Genomic DNA, 17821 nt, shown 5'->3' with positions numbered 1-17821 from the left:
ATGGTTTAAATAAGTCATCAAGTGAAAAATAAAAATAAGAACACTATGGCTTTCTCATGAAGGCACAAAGAAATCACAGAATAAAAATGAATTTGTTCAGGAGTCATGATCCTTGACAGCTTGCATAGCAAATTGGTTTGCCCTAGCTTTATCACATGCTATATTAATTGTCTTGGTGGCATAGAGGCCTTGGACTAAATGCTTTTGTCAGCTGTCGGCCTCTTGTGCTTACATAAAACTCAGGGAGGAGGGGAGTCCCTTGAAAATGAAGTTTACTCTTTCCATATCTAATCATTAGATACTGTACTGTGGCTGGATTTAAATACATGCTGGTAGTGCAAGATGATATTTGCTGGATTAAACCTGGTCCTTCACATAATGGCATAAGAAGGGAACCCCTCTCTTCTCATGCTCGTCAGCAGTAAGCTAGGTGCATATAGATGGGACAAGGCAGAGAGGTCTTCCTTTGGTTCATCACATCAGTTATTGACCACTGCTAGAACAAGATTTTTGATTGGATCGATCAATTGTGTGACCTAGCATGGCAGACCTTGTGGTTCTTTTGTATCCCTATGAAGCCGATTTGGCCATCATGGAAAAACATAACATTCTTTCCAATAAATAAACAAGTCTTGTTGAAAACCTGCTATTCAGTTTCAATAGAACATAGGTCCTGAATTATTTGATGCATTTTGCTTTTCTTTTTTAGGTTTAACATTTACTATGTTAAAGACTTATTAAGAAGTAATATTTTGATATCTTTTTCCGTGGTTTCATAGTTGGTAGGGTCGGAAGGGACCTGAGCAGATCTTCAAGTCCGACCCCCTGCCATGGCAGGAAAGCGTACTGGGGTCAAATGACCCCGGCAAGGGTCATTTAGCCTCCTCTTAAAGACCCCCAGGGTAGGAGCCAGCACCACTTTGCTTGGAAGGTAGTTCCAGATCCTAGCCGCCCTGACAGTGAAGTAGCGCTTCCTGATATCTAGTCTGAATCTACCCTCTGCCAGCTTGTGACCGTTATTTCTAGTCACTCCTGGTAGTGCTCGGGGGAACAGGGACTCCCCCAATGCCTGCTGATGCCCCCTGACTAGTTAACTGCCTACAGTTCATCAAGATTAAAAAAAAATGTTTTTTAATTCTAATTTTAAACAAATGGCATGTGTTCAAGGTTTCCTCATTATAGTTTACTTCCTGTACAGTAGTTCATACCTGAATATGCTCGATTCTGTTCACAGCTTTATTCTCACTTGTTTTGAGTGCCTCTATTTATTTTAGCAGAGTTACCCCAGTGTAAAGCCAGTGTAAATAAAGCAAGTACCAAATGTGTTACTTAATTAACTGAAAAATACTGTCTGTTTCCAATATATATTGTGTAATAGATTCATAAATGTTAGGGTCAGAAGGGACCTCTGTAAGTCATCAAGTGCAACACCCTGCCATGGGCAGGAAAGAGCGCTGGGGTCAGACAACCCCAGCCAGCTGCTTGTCCAGTCTCCTCTTGAAGACCCCCAAGGTAGGGGAAAGCACCACCTCCCTTGGAAGCCCATTCCAGATTCTGGAAATGCTAGTTCTCCCTACCCTTCCTCCTTCAGAATTAAAACAAAATGTTTTGAAATCTCAGTTCTTGTGCTCTTGACTCAGAGTTCTTGTCCTTTGGCTTTGGTCCTAGAAAATTCTAACCATGATTCCTACAGAGGAGGAGAAGCAGAAAATCCAGGAGGCACAGATGGTAAACCCAGACATTCCCCTGGGCAGTGCAGAACAGTTTCTTCTCACGCTTTCTTCTATCAGTGAACTCTCCGCCAGACTCCAGCTCTGGGCTTTCAAAATGGACTATGAGCTAGTGGAAAAGGTGAGCTTCCTTTGAGTGGAAGGAGGAGACCATTTCAGGTTCTTATTTCAACTTCTTCAGTCCTCCTAGTTGGATATATTGTGAGTACGGCTAATGAATTGCTTTTCATGTTTGCTTTGGTGACCAACTGGAAATGAAGTTAAAATGGCCCCTCATTAGCCTTATTTCTTCCTTCCTTAATTAGGTAGTAATAATTTGGGAACAAGGCATAGGGCTAAATCCATACTGCTGTTTATCCAGTCAAAATATTCATAACAGTCGGGTGGAGTTTTGCTTGCATTAAGACTAAGAATAATTTAATTTAATATTTTGGCCAATTTTAGAATATGGTTTTAGGAAATTCCTGACTGGTAACGCACACAAACAAAATGTATCTTGTTTGAATACTTTAAAATCAAAATCATATCCAATGTAACTACTTTACCTACAATAGAATTACTCCAAGAATATGTTTAGCCCTTGATGTCAACTTCTGTTAACTAAGTCATTAAACATCCACATTTTTCCATATTGGATTTAAGGAGATTCTATTGTAAAATGAAATGCAATAAAAAAATACAGAAATATATCTTTCCAAAGACTCATGCAAATGTCTCCTGAATAGGCATAGGAGGAAGAGCACACACCAACTGCTGCAGCTTCCTTAGCCTGACGAAGGGTTTTTGAACCCGAAAGCTTGCGTAATAACTATTCTCCAACCATTTGGGTTGGTCTAATAAAAGATATCATATTCACCCAAGGAACCTTGTCTGCCTCCTGAATAGGTATTTTCCTCACTAAACACACTGTTTGCAAAAGTTGCCTTTACCCCTCCTCAGGGCAGGGTTTAGCATATTCCATATCCTGTAATCTGTTTTGGTTAATTTTTTCCCAAATTTTTAAAGCCATTTTAAACAAACCAAAATTTTGAAAATTCAGAAATGTCAATACATTCTAATAATATTTCTCAATTTATACACACAGTTGTAGGAATGGATAGACCAGAAAGCCTTTACTTCAGGCTTTAAAGAACCACTGAAATGAACATTGTTAAAACATGGTACAAATACTCTGCATATGTTACAGTAATCCTTCCATAGCAGTATAATTGACTAATTGCTGGCACTACTGACATAAGGCCGAGGTCCTCTTGTGGTAGACTTTTATAGAATATCTTGTATCTTTTGCTAAAAGCTCTCCCTTGTCAGAGTATCAGATATGAGCTCCATCTCTGATGATTTTAAGTAAAACAGGAGTAACTTAGAATGAATAATGTTAAAATGTTCAAGAAAAACGTAGGCTCTGTATCATAACATTTTTCTAACAGTAACATTGAGAAAGACAAGTAGGAAAACTTTCTTGAGGGGAGAGATTGAAACCTTGTTTCTTGGATCTTTTAAATTGGATTGTCTGGAGTACCTCAGAAGATATTATAGACAATGAACTTCCATTAGCAGGACTACAGAGTGCATGAACTAATATGTGTTTTTAGGTTTATGGGAACATATTTGAGTGGCTGTGTTAGGTCCCCCTACACATCCAGGTAAAGGCGCAATTGGATCTAATGTATGATCCACACAATTGCACCTCCTGCCATGCTACACATTCAAGGCAGGGGGCCTGATTGTGGGATTGTGCATTAGATCCAACTTGCCTTACTGACAATGCAGGGGAAACCCAGTCCTAGGCATTCCCTGGGCTGGCAAGAAGCAAGCTCCCCGTGGCTAGGAGCCACGGGAGCCACATGCAATCAGGGCAAAGAGCCCCACAATTGACAAGGTTCTTGATCCAGGCTGTGCCTGACACGCAGCCTGGACCAAGAACCCCACAATTGACAGGGCTTCTGTTCCATGCTGCACTTTGCAGGAGGTGCATCTGGGGCTAGGAGCCCCATCAGTTGCGGAGATGGTCTCTTAGTTGGTCTCTTGGTCCCTGTTGTGGGTAAGGAGCTGGACCGAGAGCCCTGTGTGGACTGGGGGTTTCACCCCCCCCCCAGCCTTGGAGATCACAGAAGCTCTGATCCCCCGACCTCAGGGTTTTCATGCTGGGCAAGGTATACCTCTGCAGCTGGAAGCCCTGTCAGTTGATGGGACTCCCAGCCGCAAGGGAGACCCTGCTACATGTGAAAATTAAAGATTGATAGCAACCAGCTATAAAGTTAGTACATATTTTTGAGACCTAAATTTATAGCTGGTTGGAGTTTTCTATCATGTGATATCTACTTTGCATATGTAGCTGGTTTTAAGGTAATTGTGCAATTAACCAGTTAATTGTGCAATACCTGTAGTGTGTAGAGGGGGCCTTAATAACCACTAGAGTTAAAACTTCAATGTGCAACTTCCTAGAAAAGTCCTCCTCCTTCCTCTCAGCCAGGAAGTATTTTATTCTTTATAAAGTTGGAGCAGAAGTGATTCAGCTGTTCTTAACATCTAAAATTATGTTTAAAAATAACAACAACAACTTGTACAATTCTCCATGTGACCAAATTAAAAAGATGTTTTCATGTATATAATGGTTTAACGTGTTAGCATGTTACCATGCAAATAATACATAGGTATTGGAGGAGCAGTAATGTTTCCTTGTATTTTGAAACACTTACTGATTATTCAGGCATAAATTAGTAAAAGAATGCTATTAGTATCTAATAGTTTTTTAAAGCTAAACCATATCTTATGGCACAAACACAAGGAGGTGAAATTCTGTTTTAAGTATCAACCTTAAATCGTCTCTCTCTTTTTTTATTTTTTTTTTGGCTTTTGTTTGCTTTGATTCCTAATGTAAACATTACATGTTAATGCTTGTGCTTTGCTCTGAGGTACATACAATTCAGATACTGTCAAATTATGTACTCTTATTTTTCTTCCCGGGGGGGGTTGACATCGCAAGATAAGTTTGAAGTTAAGAGAAAGTGGCATATATTTTTTGTTGAGCTACTTCTCCTTGATCTGAAGATAAAAGCCTTTACACTAAGCTCAGCATGCGCATATTTATCTTTAATGCTGAAAACTATAAGGATCATAAATGAGTGCAAGCAGGTGTACTAACTTTAGGAGTTAAGCTAGAGAAGACAAGGATTGCCATTCATTGCTGAAAGACTCCAAAGACTGCAAAGTCTGCACAAACTGGAGACCACATGCTATTATACATTAAAGAAATATCATACTTGCACATGAAGTCTAATTTTTTTTAGAGAAAACATTCTGAAATTGCATCCAAACTTTTTGGAAGCTAGAAAGAATTTTTGGAAGCTGGTCCTAACTTGTTATAGTCTTCAGAAAGGAGGGTGTTTAATGCTTACATCTTAACCAATGCATATACAGCAAATTTTGACTACTTAAACTTCCTTTCTGCTGTATTTTCTCACATATCACATGCCCCTGAATAAGACCTTCACCCTGTTATTGAAAAACAGAAAAATCTTTGCTTGAAAATAAGGTATTTTCACATGGGAAAGAAAGCAAAAACCTATGACTCTTCTGGCCCCTAGCTGCAGGATACAGCAGGGCCTGCTGGCTGAGCCAAACTACCCAGCCCCTCTTTTCTTCTTAAGTTGACCTGGAGGGTGTAGCCAGCAGCACTGACCTGAGTCAGCTGAGAACCCATCCAGCTCTATAAAAGGGGCCAGCCAGTTTGGCTCCAGCAGGATAAAGCCCTTAGCTGACTCAGCAAACGCTACTGGCTGCCTGCTCAGCCTGAGAACAGGGGCTAGGTGGTTCAGCTCCCACAGAATCAACTCCTCTGTTCCCTTCATTTCCTCATTTAAGAAATACATACCAGTTTCCAGGAGCTATTTTTTGGGGGGGAGGTGTATGTTGCATTTGAGTAAATGCAATATATTTGTGTTATCCTTTATTTCATCTCTCCTTCTTTTGTCAGTCCATTATGCTAACATCCTGCTAGTTAAACTTTACATCCAAAAATCTCTAATTACAAAAAAAGCAAACTAGCAAAAAAAAAAACAACAACCCACCAACTTCCCTTATTCCCACCAGAAAAATGGGCTGTGTCGCTAATATGAGGTTTAAAAGCCACCATGATGAGTGCTGCAATGCCGTTTCTTACCACATCTCTCTGTCCGCTATTTAGACTATATGTTCTTTGACATTGTGCTATGTGTCAGACTGTATATACAGTAACAATTACAGGGGGTCCTATTCTTGGCTGGTCAGTAGGCACTGCTATAAAAATATATGATGATGATGGTAATAATAATAATAAAAAGAAGAATATATCAGAAAATCTATGTAAGGGTGTATAAACTGGAATATTTTGCGAGTGGCTGAATGAAGGTATACAATAAGCTATAGTATGCTCTACTTATTCCATGCATCACAATCTTACCTGTAAGTTTTTTCCAGTCCTTTTTTCTACTACTTTTATAAAATGTAAGTAAAACCATTTTAGGGCTTGTCTGCATAAGGTTGTTTAGCTAAACCAGAGCAAATGCCTGTGTTTTACAATTTTTTTAGATGAATTTGGCTTACCCCAGTAATTTACCTAAAAAAGGATAGCTATATTAAATAAACTTTTAAACTAATTGAAATGTGTTCATACAGAAGTAAGTACCCATTTAACTAAATTATTTTATAAAACAGTTTTAGTTAAACAGGTATAAGGTCTGCATGAATGCATTTCCCTTTCACTTCTGTTCTGCTATATAAATTGCTTTGACCTTTACTTCTTAGTGTCTTCCAAAGTTCCAATTCTTGTCTTTTCTTTCCACCAACATGGTAATAGTAGTGACTAGTAATGCATTGTTCCATGCATGTGCTTCTAGTAAAATATCTGCACAATCTGAAAATGACTTTTCATGTTTTCTCTGTGACAGAGTTCTGACATTATTTTGCCTCTTGGTCTAAAATGCCGTCACTTAATTTTGATTCTTCAGTACCTAAACACAGTAACAGTTTGGGGGAAGAATGCTGGCCACAGATGGCTAAGATTAAATTTCCTGATAAAGAGAAGTGAGAAGTATATTCATTTTATTCTATATGCAAAGTAAACAGCTCATGACCACACAAAAAACATAAGAATAAGCTCATTCATTTAGATTACTCTGTCTCTCTCTGCCTTTGAACTACATTGTGTAGTTCACTTCCTGAGATAATGAAGCAGAATTTATGGTTCTAAGCCTATCAGTTCATGTAGCAAATTGCAGGCACATTAAAAGTTTTCATGTAAAAACATTAAAACCAGAATCCAGTCTTGTAAAGGTAGACACAGTGAGGCTTTGGGGGTTTTAAAGTGGCATATTAGAGCTTTAAAGTAGCACACAATCCTGTCTGTGACTCAAAGGCAGCCATCACTTGGAAAGAATTTAAGTCAAACTTAAAATTTCAAGCCACCAAAAATAATAGGTGTTATTGTCTTTTGAAAGGTCACAAAAAAGAGAGGAAAGAGATTTCATTACTGTGTTCAGTGTAATGTCCTCTTCCACTTGCAAACACATAACCTCCCCATGACAGGTAATTGCTTGCATGCACAGGCAACATTAGGAAAGAATTTAATTTATTACTTTGCTGTCTTTTCATATGATTTAGTAGCTGGAACAATAAAGAAAGCCAGCTCCACTTGACAAGCCAACTCTTTGTAGGAACACAGTTTAGGAACCTTTACAATAATTAATCTAAACCCCAGAATTGAGCCAGAACTCACTGGAAAACAATTTTTTCTCCTTTACTTATTTATTTTCTTTTCTTTCTTTTTTTTAAATGATAGGAAGTTGCAGAGCCACTTTTAGATCTGAAGGAAGGAATGGACCAGCTGGAACATAATAAAACTTTGGGATTTATCCTTTCTACTTTACTAGCCATTGGGAACTTTCTAAATGGAACCAATGTAAGCTTTTGTCACCCTATCATTTTATTGCCATCTACCATTACAGAGTTGCTTTATCAGCTTCTTCACCTAGTAGTGTGACTATGACCTATTATCTATATTCATAATATATGCCTGTGGTTTGAAGAAGAAAACCTATGTTTTATATTTCTCAAGTGCAAGTTTTTGCCTTTAAAAGAATATGAAAGGGGTTTTGGACTTGGCCTAATTCTCACATCATTGTAATTTGATTATCTTCAGTGGAGCTGCACTTCATTCATAGTATAAGTAAAATATCCTGGGTCTTTTCAGTACAAGTAGAAGCCAGGTACAGACATTCAGTTTTTGCTGGGAGAATTGCAATTCTCCTGGTAGAAACTGAAAATGTACAGGGCTTTTCTTCTGGAGCAAAAATGGAAACAACCAGGGTTAAATAGCTCCCAGGAGCATTTCTCCCAGGAGACTGAACATCTCTACACTTTCCACCATTTTAACTCCTCCTGGAGATTAGGATGAGTGGAGCCAGGAGAAAGGCTCCCTGCATTCCTGATAATGGGATCACCCCAGTCTTGAGAAAGCACAGGGGGCACCTTCTGCCCCACCCATAGCCTGGGAGGTGAGGGGAGCATCTCCAAGCCCCCACTCCCTGTTTCTTCTGCAAACTAGGCAGTCCCCAGTTTCGGGAAGAGGCAAGGCACTTTGCCAGTTCTCACTGGCCCCCACTGCCCAGCTGTGTGGCAGGGTAGCAATCTGGCAGTCAGTGTCTGGGAGCACAGCTTAGGAACCCGCTTCCAGCAGCTTTTAAGTCTCTTCCCTGCTGCTCATCTGGGCAGCAAATAGAAGCTGGGAAGTTGGGCAGGGAGGCTTTCCATAAACCCTGCACCTGACTGCCATTTTTTAAATTGCTGTCTGACACACTCAACCAGGTGTGCAGCAGCAAAGGGGAGCTGGGCTGAAGAGAGCCTCTGCACAACCTGGCTTTCAGCTCCTTCAGCTTTTAAATCACTGCTCCCACTGCTCAGCTGGTAAGAGGGAGGTGAAGGACTTAAGGGGAAGCTGAAAGGGGTGAGAGCTTGGTGTGTGGAGACTTCTCCTTGCTGCCTGGCTGACTCAGAGCAGTGCAGGATGAGGCAGGTTGCTGTGCCAGGAGCCCTGCCACCACAATGAAATGTCCTTGCCTTGCCCCATACTGCACTGGGTCAGCCCGGAATAGCACAGGGTGAGGCTGGCTGCCATACTCCTGTCTCAAAGCTCTCAGAGCCTTGCCACAGTGGCTGAGTGCTCTGCTTCCCCTTGCATCTCCCCACATCCCTCGCCCCACATGCCTCTGAGTCACCCTGGTGTAGTGCAAAGAGCAGAGCTATTTTCCTGTGGGGGAGAACACGGAGGGTCCCCACCAAGGGGGAATACCCCCCTCCTGCCACTCCAATGATTGGTGGAATGTGGGGGGCATTCTCCCAGGGCAGGAACCCTCCCCAGCTATATGTGGCAGCTACTGTTTTGCAGCAGCTGCCAGCTACCGCTTGACAGCCAGCCCCCTTCTCAGGAATAGAGAGGACAGGCTGCCAGTTAATGGCTTCCCTAAGGGTGGATGTGGACCAGAAAACAGCCCTCTAGTGCTTCCTGGCTGGAGTGCTTGACTGTGAAGCTCTCCAACCATGGGGCTGGAGAAACATCTATGCCTTCCAGCTCCTGGGCCATTTTTCTACTGGAAAAAATGTCTTCTGGTAGAAATAAATATCTGTACACAGTTGTGGTACATTTCTCGGCCTCTTGTGGGCTCAAGTCAAGTGTAGTGCCTGCTCTCTACAACAGCATATAAAATAGTGTATAAATGAGCACTGTATTATTTTATTCTTTTTATTTAAAAGGAGTATTCTCTTCTGTTCATCCTTTTTCACCCATTATTTCTTAATAAATGTTTTCTTTAAGAACTCTGCAGGATTAATTTACTTGTCTTTGTAATTCATAGATTCATAGATGTTAGGGTCAGAAGGGACCTCAATAGATCATCGAGTCTGACCCCCTAATGTCTTTGTTCTTCACAGGCCAAAGCTTTTGAATTGAGCTACCTCGAGAAAGTTCCAGAAGTCAAGGACACAGTGCACAAGCAGTCTCTTCTGCATCATGTCTGCACTATGGTGGTGGAAAAATTCCCAGACAGCACAGATCTTTATTCTGAGATTGGAGCCATCACTAGGTCAGCCAAGGTATGTCTGAGAATGAAGGAAATAAAGGAAAGCTCCTTGGATTTTCTACAGATGTCGGGTCTTTATCAGTTTCTGTGAGAAACTAAACCATTTTAAATGAAACATTAAAGGTTTGCCTTTATTCCTTCCCTTCACAGTGCTACTGATGAGTGTGGATTTGTTATGACATTTGTATGGAATTTTAAAGATACCAAGGCACGTTCCTTCTGGCTGTATCTCTGTCTCTGTCGGATGGTTTCCCCATCAAAGCAGTAGTAGGCAGTCATGCTATTACATATTTCATAAAACTGAAACAAATTCATTGCCTTTGCTTTGAAACAATTATTGTCTTACAAACATTTCATTGTTTGTTTGGCATATACATTTATTAATAGAACTGATTAATTTATCTGTGTGGACTTGTCATTAGCTATTTTCAGGCCTATTATTTTATTTTATTATCAATATATTCTTATATTCTTGTTTTATATAAGCTACATTTTTAGTAGCTTATATAGTATAACATAATTTTAAAATTCACTCAAATCTGGTTGGACACCAAAGGGGCTTTGTCTGTTTGTGATCAAGTTGACTCAAGGGACAGAAATTACACACAAGTGATCAGAAACCAGTTCAGATCTGTAACAACAGAAGTTCAGTGGACAAACCATTTTCAAAATGGCCAAAATCAGTTTAAGATAAACCTGGGTATAGTATCAGACTTAATTGATTTAGGGTAAATTGATTTATTGAACTTCTATCCCAAATCCCCTCTAGATTCAGGTTAACTCAGGTTAAGTCTTCTAGCATCCCAAGATGCTTTGCACCTCTACCATAAACTCTGAGTGAATGGGCCAGCCCTGGCCCAAGCTGTCTGCTCCAGTCAAGCAAGGAGGCTTGCTTTAGCACTCTCCCACCCCCGGTTTCTGGCCTGGGCTACTGCAGCCATGTGACTGCATTTCCAGAATCAAAAGTGAATGTCTGTTCACTTGTTTATTGGTTCAATCTACACAGCTTATACTAACCTGCAAAGATTGAATTGATTCAGTCTCAAGCTTGAAATGTCTTCTGTGAGGATGTGTTGGATAAGAGTGACTTCTAGAACTAAGAGTTCGTTTTCTTCCTGGAAATGTGCTAATTATTACAGTCAGCACCCTAAATTACTTTTATACAGTACCACATCTAATTTTTCATAGAAAAAAATAAAAGAAGGGTTCAAATTCTGGCTTCTGAACAAAGGGTTTTTTTCCTTTACTCTTTGTGAGAGGGAGAGGTATTGGGTCAGGGAAATCCCCGGGGAACCAACCCCTGACCCAAGCCCTCCATCTTCATACTAGCCTCAGAGGAAGAAAGGAACAGCTGGCAGTCTCACATCCGGGGTGCATGCTGGCTCAAGATGAGGCCACACAACATGGAAGGAGGGACTGCCAGCTTAAGCACAGAGAGGAATCCCCTGCTTAGAGCTGGCAAGCGAGAGCTGGACATGGAGGGGCGGGCACACCCAGGAGTCCCTGGTTAGGAGCCAGGAGAGGAGAGCTGGAGGCAGAGGGGCAGGGCACACCCAAAAGTCCCCAGTTCAAAGTTGGAGAAGGAGAGCAGGAAGCAGAGGCATGAGGCACGCCTGAGGGTCCCTGGTAGGAAGCCAGGGGAGGAGAGTGAGATGCTGAGGGGCGGGGCATGACCAGAAGTACTCTGCTTAGAGCCAAGGAGAGAGAGCAGGATGCCGAGGGTTGGGACATGCTTGAAGAGCCCTAGCCCAGAGTCAGGAAGAGTAAGAGAGATGCCGAGACAAAGAGAACAAAGAATTAAGACGTTTTGATGAAGCCACAGTAAAGGCCAGGAGTTGTTTATTCTTATTTTGTTTAACTTTCCTTGAACTCTACATTTTACCCTGAAAGGATTCTCAGGGTTAAGGTGGCATAAGGAAGGGGTGCATGGGATGGTGGAGCCCCATAGTTATAAATAGCCATGTGTTGTGGTGCTGTGCTTGAGAGACAAATAGCCAGGTCGCGTTAGCACATGTGCAGTCATGTTAATGTGCATTAATACAGTGTGTATCCACTGACGCACAACACGTTAGTTTGCATTAGTGTGCCCAAACATGCGCTAATGCGACTTAGTTAATCATGCCTAAATTTAATTTGCCTTAATGCACATTGGTACATCCATGTGTAGACATGCATCTAAATTGCCTTAATGTGCCCTATGTAAAGGTGCATTAAGCTTAGGCATGCTTAAATACACGTGTAGACATGCCCACTGTCTCTTGCATGAGAGGTTTAGGCAGATCACCCACCTTATGCACACCATTTCCTTTACTGGTTTTTTTTTCAGGCCTTATTTTGGTGGAACTTAAGTAATTAGACTGTTTTATGCAGGTATAAAATTTAGGCTCACGTAGTCTTAAATCACCATTTTTAAGGCACATTAAGGGCATGCACATGTAGACCTGTGCTGTTAATGTGCCTTAAAAATGGCAATTTTAGGCTAAGCCCACTTAAAAGAGGCACATGTAGCTATGACCAGTGTGTAAGAAAGACCCCAAAATAGACACGCAAAAATAATAATCATGAAGGTAATTTCTATTCTGTGGGATGCCTGCCTGTGGTGCATATATTTCTATACCTTCATTTTCATGATTCTTTATTGCTTCTATAAATAATTGTGACAATAAAAGTGAGAGGATATCAAATTAGTGCAGGAACTCTGGGCTTAAGAGTCATGCTACATTCCTTTCAAAATGCCTCAAAAGGCTTTCAAAAATGCCTCTTGTCACTGAGCATATAATGCAAAGCCATTGGAGCATTGCATAAATTTCACTGAGGGCAAGCTTTGAAATGTACAAACCTTTGTTACTATTGACAGTATGCCAGATAAAAATGATCCAACTTTCCTCTCAGAACCCAGGTTGAGTTCTCAGGGTTAAACAATAGGTAGAAATAATATCTATTTTACTTGTGTATGACCAAGTACACTTGATATAGAATGAATGAGAGAAAATAAACAGAGGAATCCAGGCTATAATTTTGCAGTTGCTTTTCACACTTATCCTGGAAAAGGTCAGTAGTCTGTCTGGTACAATATCTTCTCTGACAGTGGCAAGTATTTGGCTGCTTCAGACAAAAGAAGTGTCTAGTTGTGATGTAAGGTGAAAAAAATGAACACAGTGTTCCAGATTAAGTGCATTCATGATGTGTTTATACAAATCATCACGTCTTTCCATATTTTCTCCTTCTTTTTCATTGTGCATCTTGATTGATTGGAGGATGTAGCTGTTTGTTCATTTGTTTGTGTTTACTGCTTATGCAGCTCTGATGGTAGTTTTCATTAAATGTCCACAATGATAGCCAGATAACCCAGTAGGATGTATGTGTGGCTTATATTATTTATAAATTTCCACTTTCATTTTGCCTTTTTAAACATTGACTGTTATCTGCTACAATGTTGCCCAATCATCTACATTAACCACTAGGATTTGAAGAGATCTAGGCTTTAAAATCTGAATAATCTCATTTTTGTCTCATCTACAGTTTTTGCCTTCAGTACGGTCTCCCTCTTTTCCAAATAAATTATAAATATATACTATAAAATCTTGGGGCATCCCACTCTTAACCAGTGAAAATTACATGTTTGTCTCTGTCCTTTTTCAGTCTCTGAGCCATGTAGCCAATTTTTTTTTTAATTCTATTAGTAGCTTCCTGTGAGAGGCTCTCTCAAAGGCCCTTTGAAAGTCGAAACTAGTTTTATTTTTCTGTTATTTGCCAATAGTTTTTTTGACATATTCATATATTTCCAATAGACTACTGGGTCATGTTTTTTCTGATACAGAGCCCGTGCCTTGTGGAGTCTATGGCTTGGTACAGACATTCAACAAGCCCAAGGCAGAATCAATTACATCTACACAGTTTTTTCTAAGCTGCGAGCTTGGATCGAGAGCAAACACAACACGCATTTGCCCTTTGCAGGGGCAGAGGCACACAGATGCCTGCACTGGCCAAGACCAGAAGGCAAGGGGTGCTGCTGCATATCTCCCAGTATGCCAGAGACTGCCAAAGGCAGCTGAGCATAGCTGAACTGGGGTTCTCCTGAAAGCCTAGGGCTGGGCATGGGGGAGCATCCACAATGATGGCAGTGGGTTGGTGTCGTGTGCATGGCAGCCAATGAGGGCTGGCCCAGGTCTTCTGTAGAAGAAGTCGTGGTGGATGGGTCGGTCTCGACCTGGAAGGGTGTGGGCAGTGGGGTCCCGCAGGGCTCGGTCCTTGGACCGATACTCTTTAATGTCTTCATCAGTGACTTGGACGAGGGAGTCAAATGTACTCTGTCCAAGTTTGCAGATGACACAAAGCTATGGGGAGAAGTGGACACGCCGGAGGGCAGGGAACAGCTGCAGGCAGACCTGGATAGGTTGGACAAGTGGGCAGAAAACAACAGGATGCAGTTCAACAAGGAGAAATGCAAAGTGCTGCACCTAGGGAGGAAAAATGTCCAGCACACCTACAGCTTAGGGAATGACCTGCTGGGTGGCACAGAGGTGGAAAGGGATCTTGGAGTCCTAGTGGACTCCAAGATGATCATGAGCCGGCAGTGTGACGAAGCCATCAGAAAAGCCAATGGCACTTTATCGTGCATCAGCAGATGCATGACGAATAGGTCCAGGGAGGTGATACTTCCCCTCTATAGGGCGTTGGTCAGACCGCAGTTGGAGTACTGCGTGCAATTCTGGGCGCCACACTTCAAGAAGGATGCGGATAACCTGGAGAGGGTCCAGAGAAGGGCCACTCGTATGGTCAAGGGCCTGCAGACCAAGCCCTACGAGGAGAGACTAGAGAAACTGGACCTTTTCAGCCTCCGCAAGAGAAGGTTGAGAGGCGACCTTGTGGCTGACTATAAGTTCATCACGGGGGCACAGAAGGGAATTGCTGAGTATTTATTCACCAAGGCGCTCCTGGGGGTTACAAGAAACAATGGCTACAAGCTAGCAGAGAGCAGATTTAGATTGGACATTAGGAAGAACTTCTTCACAGTTCGAGTGGCCAAGGTCTGGAACGGGCTCCCAAGGGAGGTGGTGCTCTCCCCTACCCTGGGGGTCTTCAAGAGGAGGTTAGATGAGTATCTAGCTGGGGTCATCTAGACCCAGCACTCTTTCCTGCTTATGCAGGGGGTCGGACTCGATGATCTATTGAGGTCCCTTCCGACCCTAACATCTATGAATCTATGAATCTAAGGAAGGATCAAGCCCCTTGGAGCTCAGCACCAGTGGCAATCAAGGAGCCTAGTCCTTACTTCTGTAGAGTACCTATGTCCCTGCTGCGCAGTACAAGACTCCCAGGCTGTGCCAGGCATGTCCTGCCAGCCAGAAGTAGCTGGTGGGACGTGCTGATGCAGCTGGGGGGGGGGGGGGTGTGCACTAGGTAGCAGGGATAGGGTCACTAGAAGGAAGAATTAAGGTCCTTGGAGCTCAGCACCAGAGGCAACCAGCAGGATGCACTGGTGCAGCCCAGCAGGGATAGAGGTGTTTCATAGAAGTAAGGATCGGGCCCCTCAGCTGTCACTGGTACCAAGCTCCAAAGCACACAATCCTTCCTTCTACAGAGCACCCCCATCCCCCCGGCCCATTGCAAGACCCTGCCCCCCTGAGCAGCCAAGCATTTGCTGACTGCTAGTGCATCTCCATATGAGGAGGGGCTAGTGAAGGGGGCTGCAGAGTACCTGGGATGCAAAGGGAGAGCAACCTAACATGAATTGGTAGAGGTTCTGGCACAGAAGTTTGATAGACTGGTCTAATCTAAAATGATTAAGTCTGATACCTCGACAATCAAGGTCTTAGACTGGGATGTGGCTTTTTTAAACTAGTCTACGTGCCCCAAACTTCTATTCTGTTTTAGGTGTAGACTGGTTTTCAGTCACTGATACTGGTTTATGTGTAATGTCTGTATTTAGCCCATGATTACATGAACTTCCAGGTGTTTTCATTGCCATTTTAGCAATGGATAAGGGATAAGTTGCCCTGCAACTCCATGAATTGATCCTTTGTAAAAGATTAATTATCCTCAGGTATAGTAGTTGATGTTAATGAGAAACGACATCATTTTGCAAACAATTCAGCCACTTCATTTTTAAGTACCTTCCAAAATCTTGGGTATATATTATCTGCTCACAGTATTTGTTGATTTTTAATGTATTGATTTTGTTCTAAAACCTAAAGTTTAGCACTTAAGTCCCTAATAGTACCTCATCTTTATTACCAAAAAGGCACCCTCTCCAAATAGGTATTCTTCCAACATCTCTGTTGTGAAGAGTGAAGAAAAAATCATTTAGCATCTCAATATCTGTTCTTTCCTTATTTTCTCCCTTTAATCCTTGATGACGTAGCAGACCTGCATATTTCTTCCCAGAAATTCTCTTTTCTTCAAATAGCTTCTTTTACCGCAACAATTAACAATGCTCATTTAATTCTTGCTTTTTGTTTCCTTTATTTGTTTAGACGTTAAGCCACAATTTAAACTGTGGGTTAATCATTAAAAGGATGAAGACTGTTGTGGAAGGCATGAGAAGAGCTAATCTTCCAAATTTACAGCAGATTTTTATCTATGGGCACTGAAACAAGATCTCCGACCCACAGTTTGAGAAGTTGAAGAACATCTGATTTAAACACCAACACTTTCTAAAAGTTTCTAAACCCCAGGCAATACAGAACTGAACCCAGCATTTCACTTTGTGGTTTGCTGATCTCTGAGTGGCTCTGCCGAAAGCAGATAATGTTCCAAAAGGCCAAAGTTACATTAGGAGAAATTATAGCCTTTACCATCCCTGGGATGCCTAAGGCCTTCCTCTTTGGGATGGTCCTGTATATAATGTACCAATGATACATTACTTTTACAAGGTTCAGTTCCACTTGGTCTTGGCTGCCACAAATCTGAAAGTTAGGATGTGGTAAGTTTCCAAACTGCCCTCTTGTTTGGGTTGTTCACTGAGAGTATATAAAACCTTGGATAAGTAAAACTGACATCAATGAAGTATAAATATTTAACTGAGTTTTCCACTGAATTCTGTGCTCTGTTTCATCTATAAGCATCCTTTAAAACCCTAAAATTAAATAATTTTCGTCCAGTTGAAAAACAGATTCTCCTTTCCCAGGGACCATTTCTTCTCACTTGGTTTGTAAAAAACAGGCTAGTTCAACCAAAAGGATTTGACAGATGAAATGAATGTATGTACAAAGCATATATATACATATGCAGTCTGTAAAAGCATAAGTATACAATAATGTATATTCAAAATATTGATTTTATGAAAAAAATAACATAATTCTTTAGGCACTAATCTCTAAACCAGGGATGGACAAAATAGCAGATACAGACAGTAGCCCACATGGCTGGGACCACTCTCCCTGGAGACTGCAGCTGCACCTGCCCTGTGATAGTGCAAGGCTGGAGTTGCCACGGAGACCAGCGCCAGCTGTGCTGGCAGGGAGCAACAGGGCAGGGCAGGGCAGGGGGCTGCTCCAGAGTTGTTGGGATCTTGTGGTGGGTGCAACTTGGTCTGGGGCCAGGGCAGAGCTGCAATCTGCAGCCTGCATGCTCCAGGCAGGGGCACTCAAGGCAGTGGATCACAGCTCTGCACCGGCTCGGGACTAGGCTATGACTACTGCAAGGAGCCAGGGCACAGCCATGATCTGCTACCCGCGTACCCCTTCCCAGAGCATGCAGGCTGCAGACCAAAGCTCTGCCCTGGCCCTGGCCCTGGCCCAAGCTGCCCCCACTGCAAGATCCCAGCGGCTCCAGAGCAGCCCCCTGCCCTGCCCTGCTGCACACCCTGCCAGCGCAGCTGGGGCCAATCTCTGTGGCAACCCCAGCTTTGTGCTGTCACAGCACAGGTGCAGTTGGGGTTTCCATGGAAACTGGCCCCCAGCCACGTGGGCAGGGGCTGCTGGGAAATGGAGTCCACTGCTGGCCCATGGGCTGGACTTTGCCTGCCCTAAACCC

General features: G+C 42.3%; 1 protein-coding gene across 5 annotated transcripts in view; it reads left to right on the top strand.

Annotated features, from left to right (window-relative positions):
- The window catches only part of FHOD3 (formin homology 2 domain containing 3), a 645457-nt gene that overhangs the window by 566604 nt on the left and 61032 nt on the right, over positions 1–17821 (top strand). For all 5 annotated transcript variants that reach the window (XM_059728584.1, XM_019479159.2, XM_014611417.3 and 2 more), the window contains 3 exons: positions 1669–1851; positions 7549–7668; positions 9696–9857. In XM_059728584.1, the coding sequence (XP_059584567.1) occupies positions 1669–1851; positions 7549–7668; positions 9696–9857 (465 nt within the window). The remainder of the gene's footprint in view (positions 1–1668; positions 1852–7548; positions 7669–9695; positions 9858–17821) is intronic.

The sequence above is a fragment of the Alligator mississippiensis genome, chromosome 5 (genome assembly GCF_030867095.1).
Source record: "Alligator mississippiensis isolate rAllMis1 chromosome 5, rAllMis1, whole genome shotgun sequence".
Lineage (NCBI taxonomy): Eukaryota > Metazoa > Chordata > Crocodylia > Alligatoridae > Alligator > Alligator mississippiensis.
Note: the sequence above shows the minus strand (reverse complement) of the source record. Positions and strands in the feature narration are given on the sequence as shown.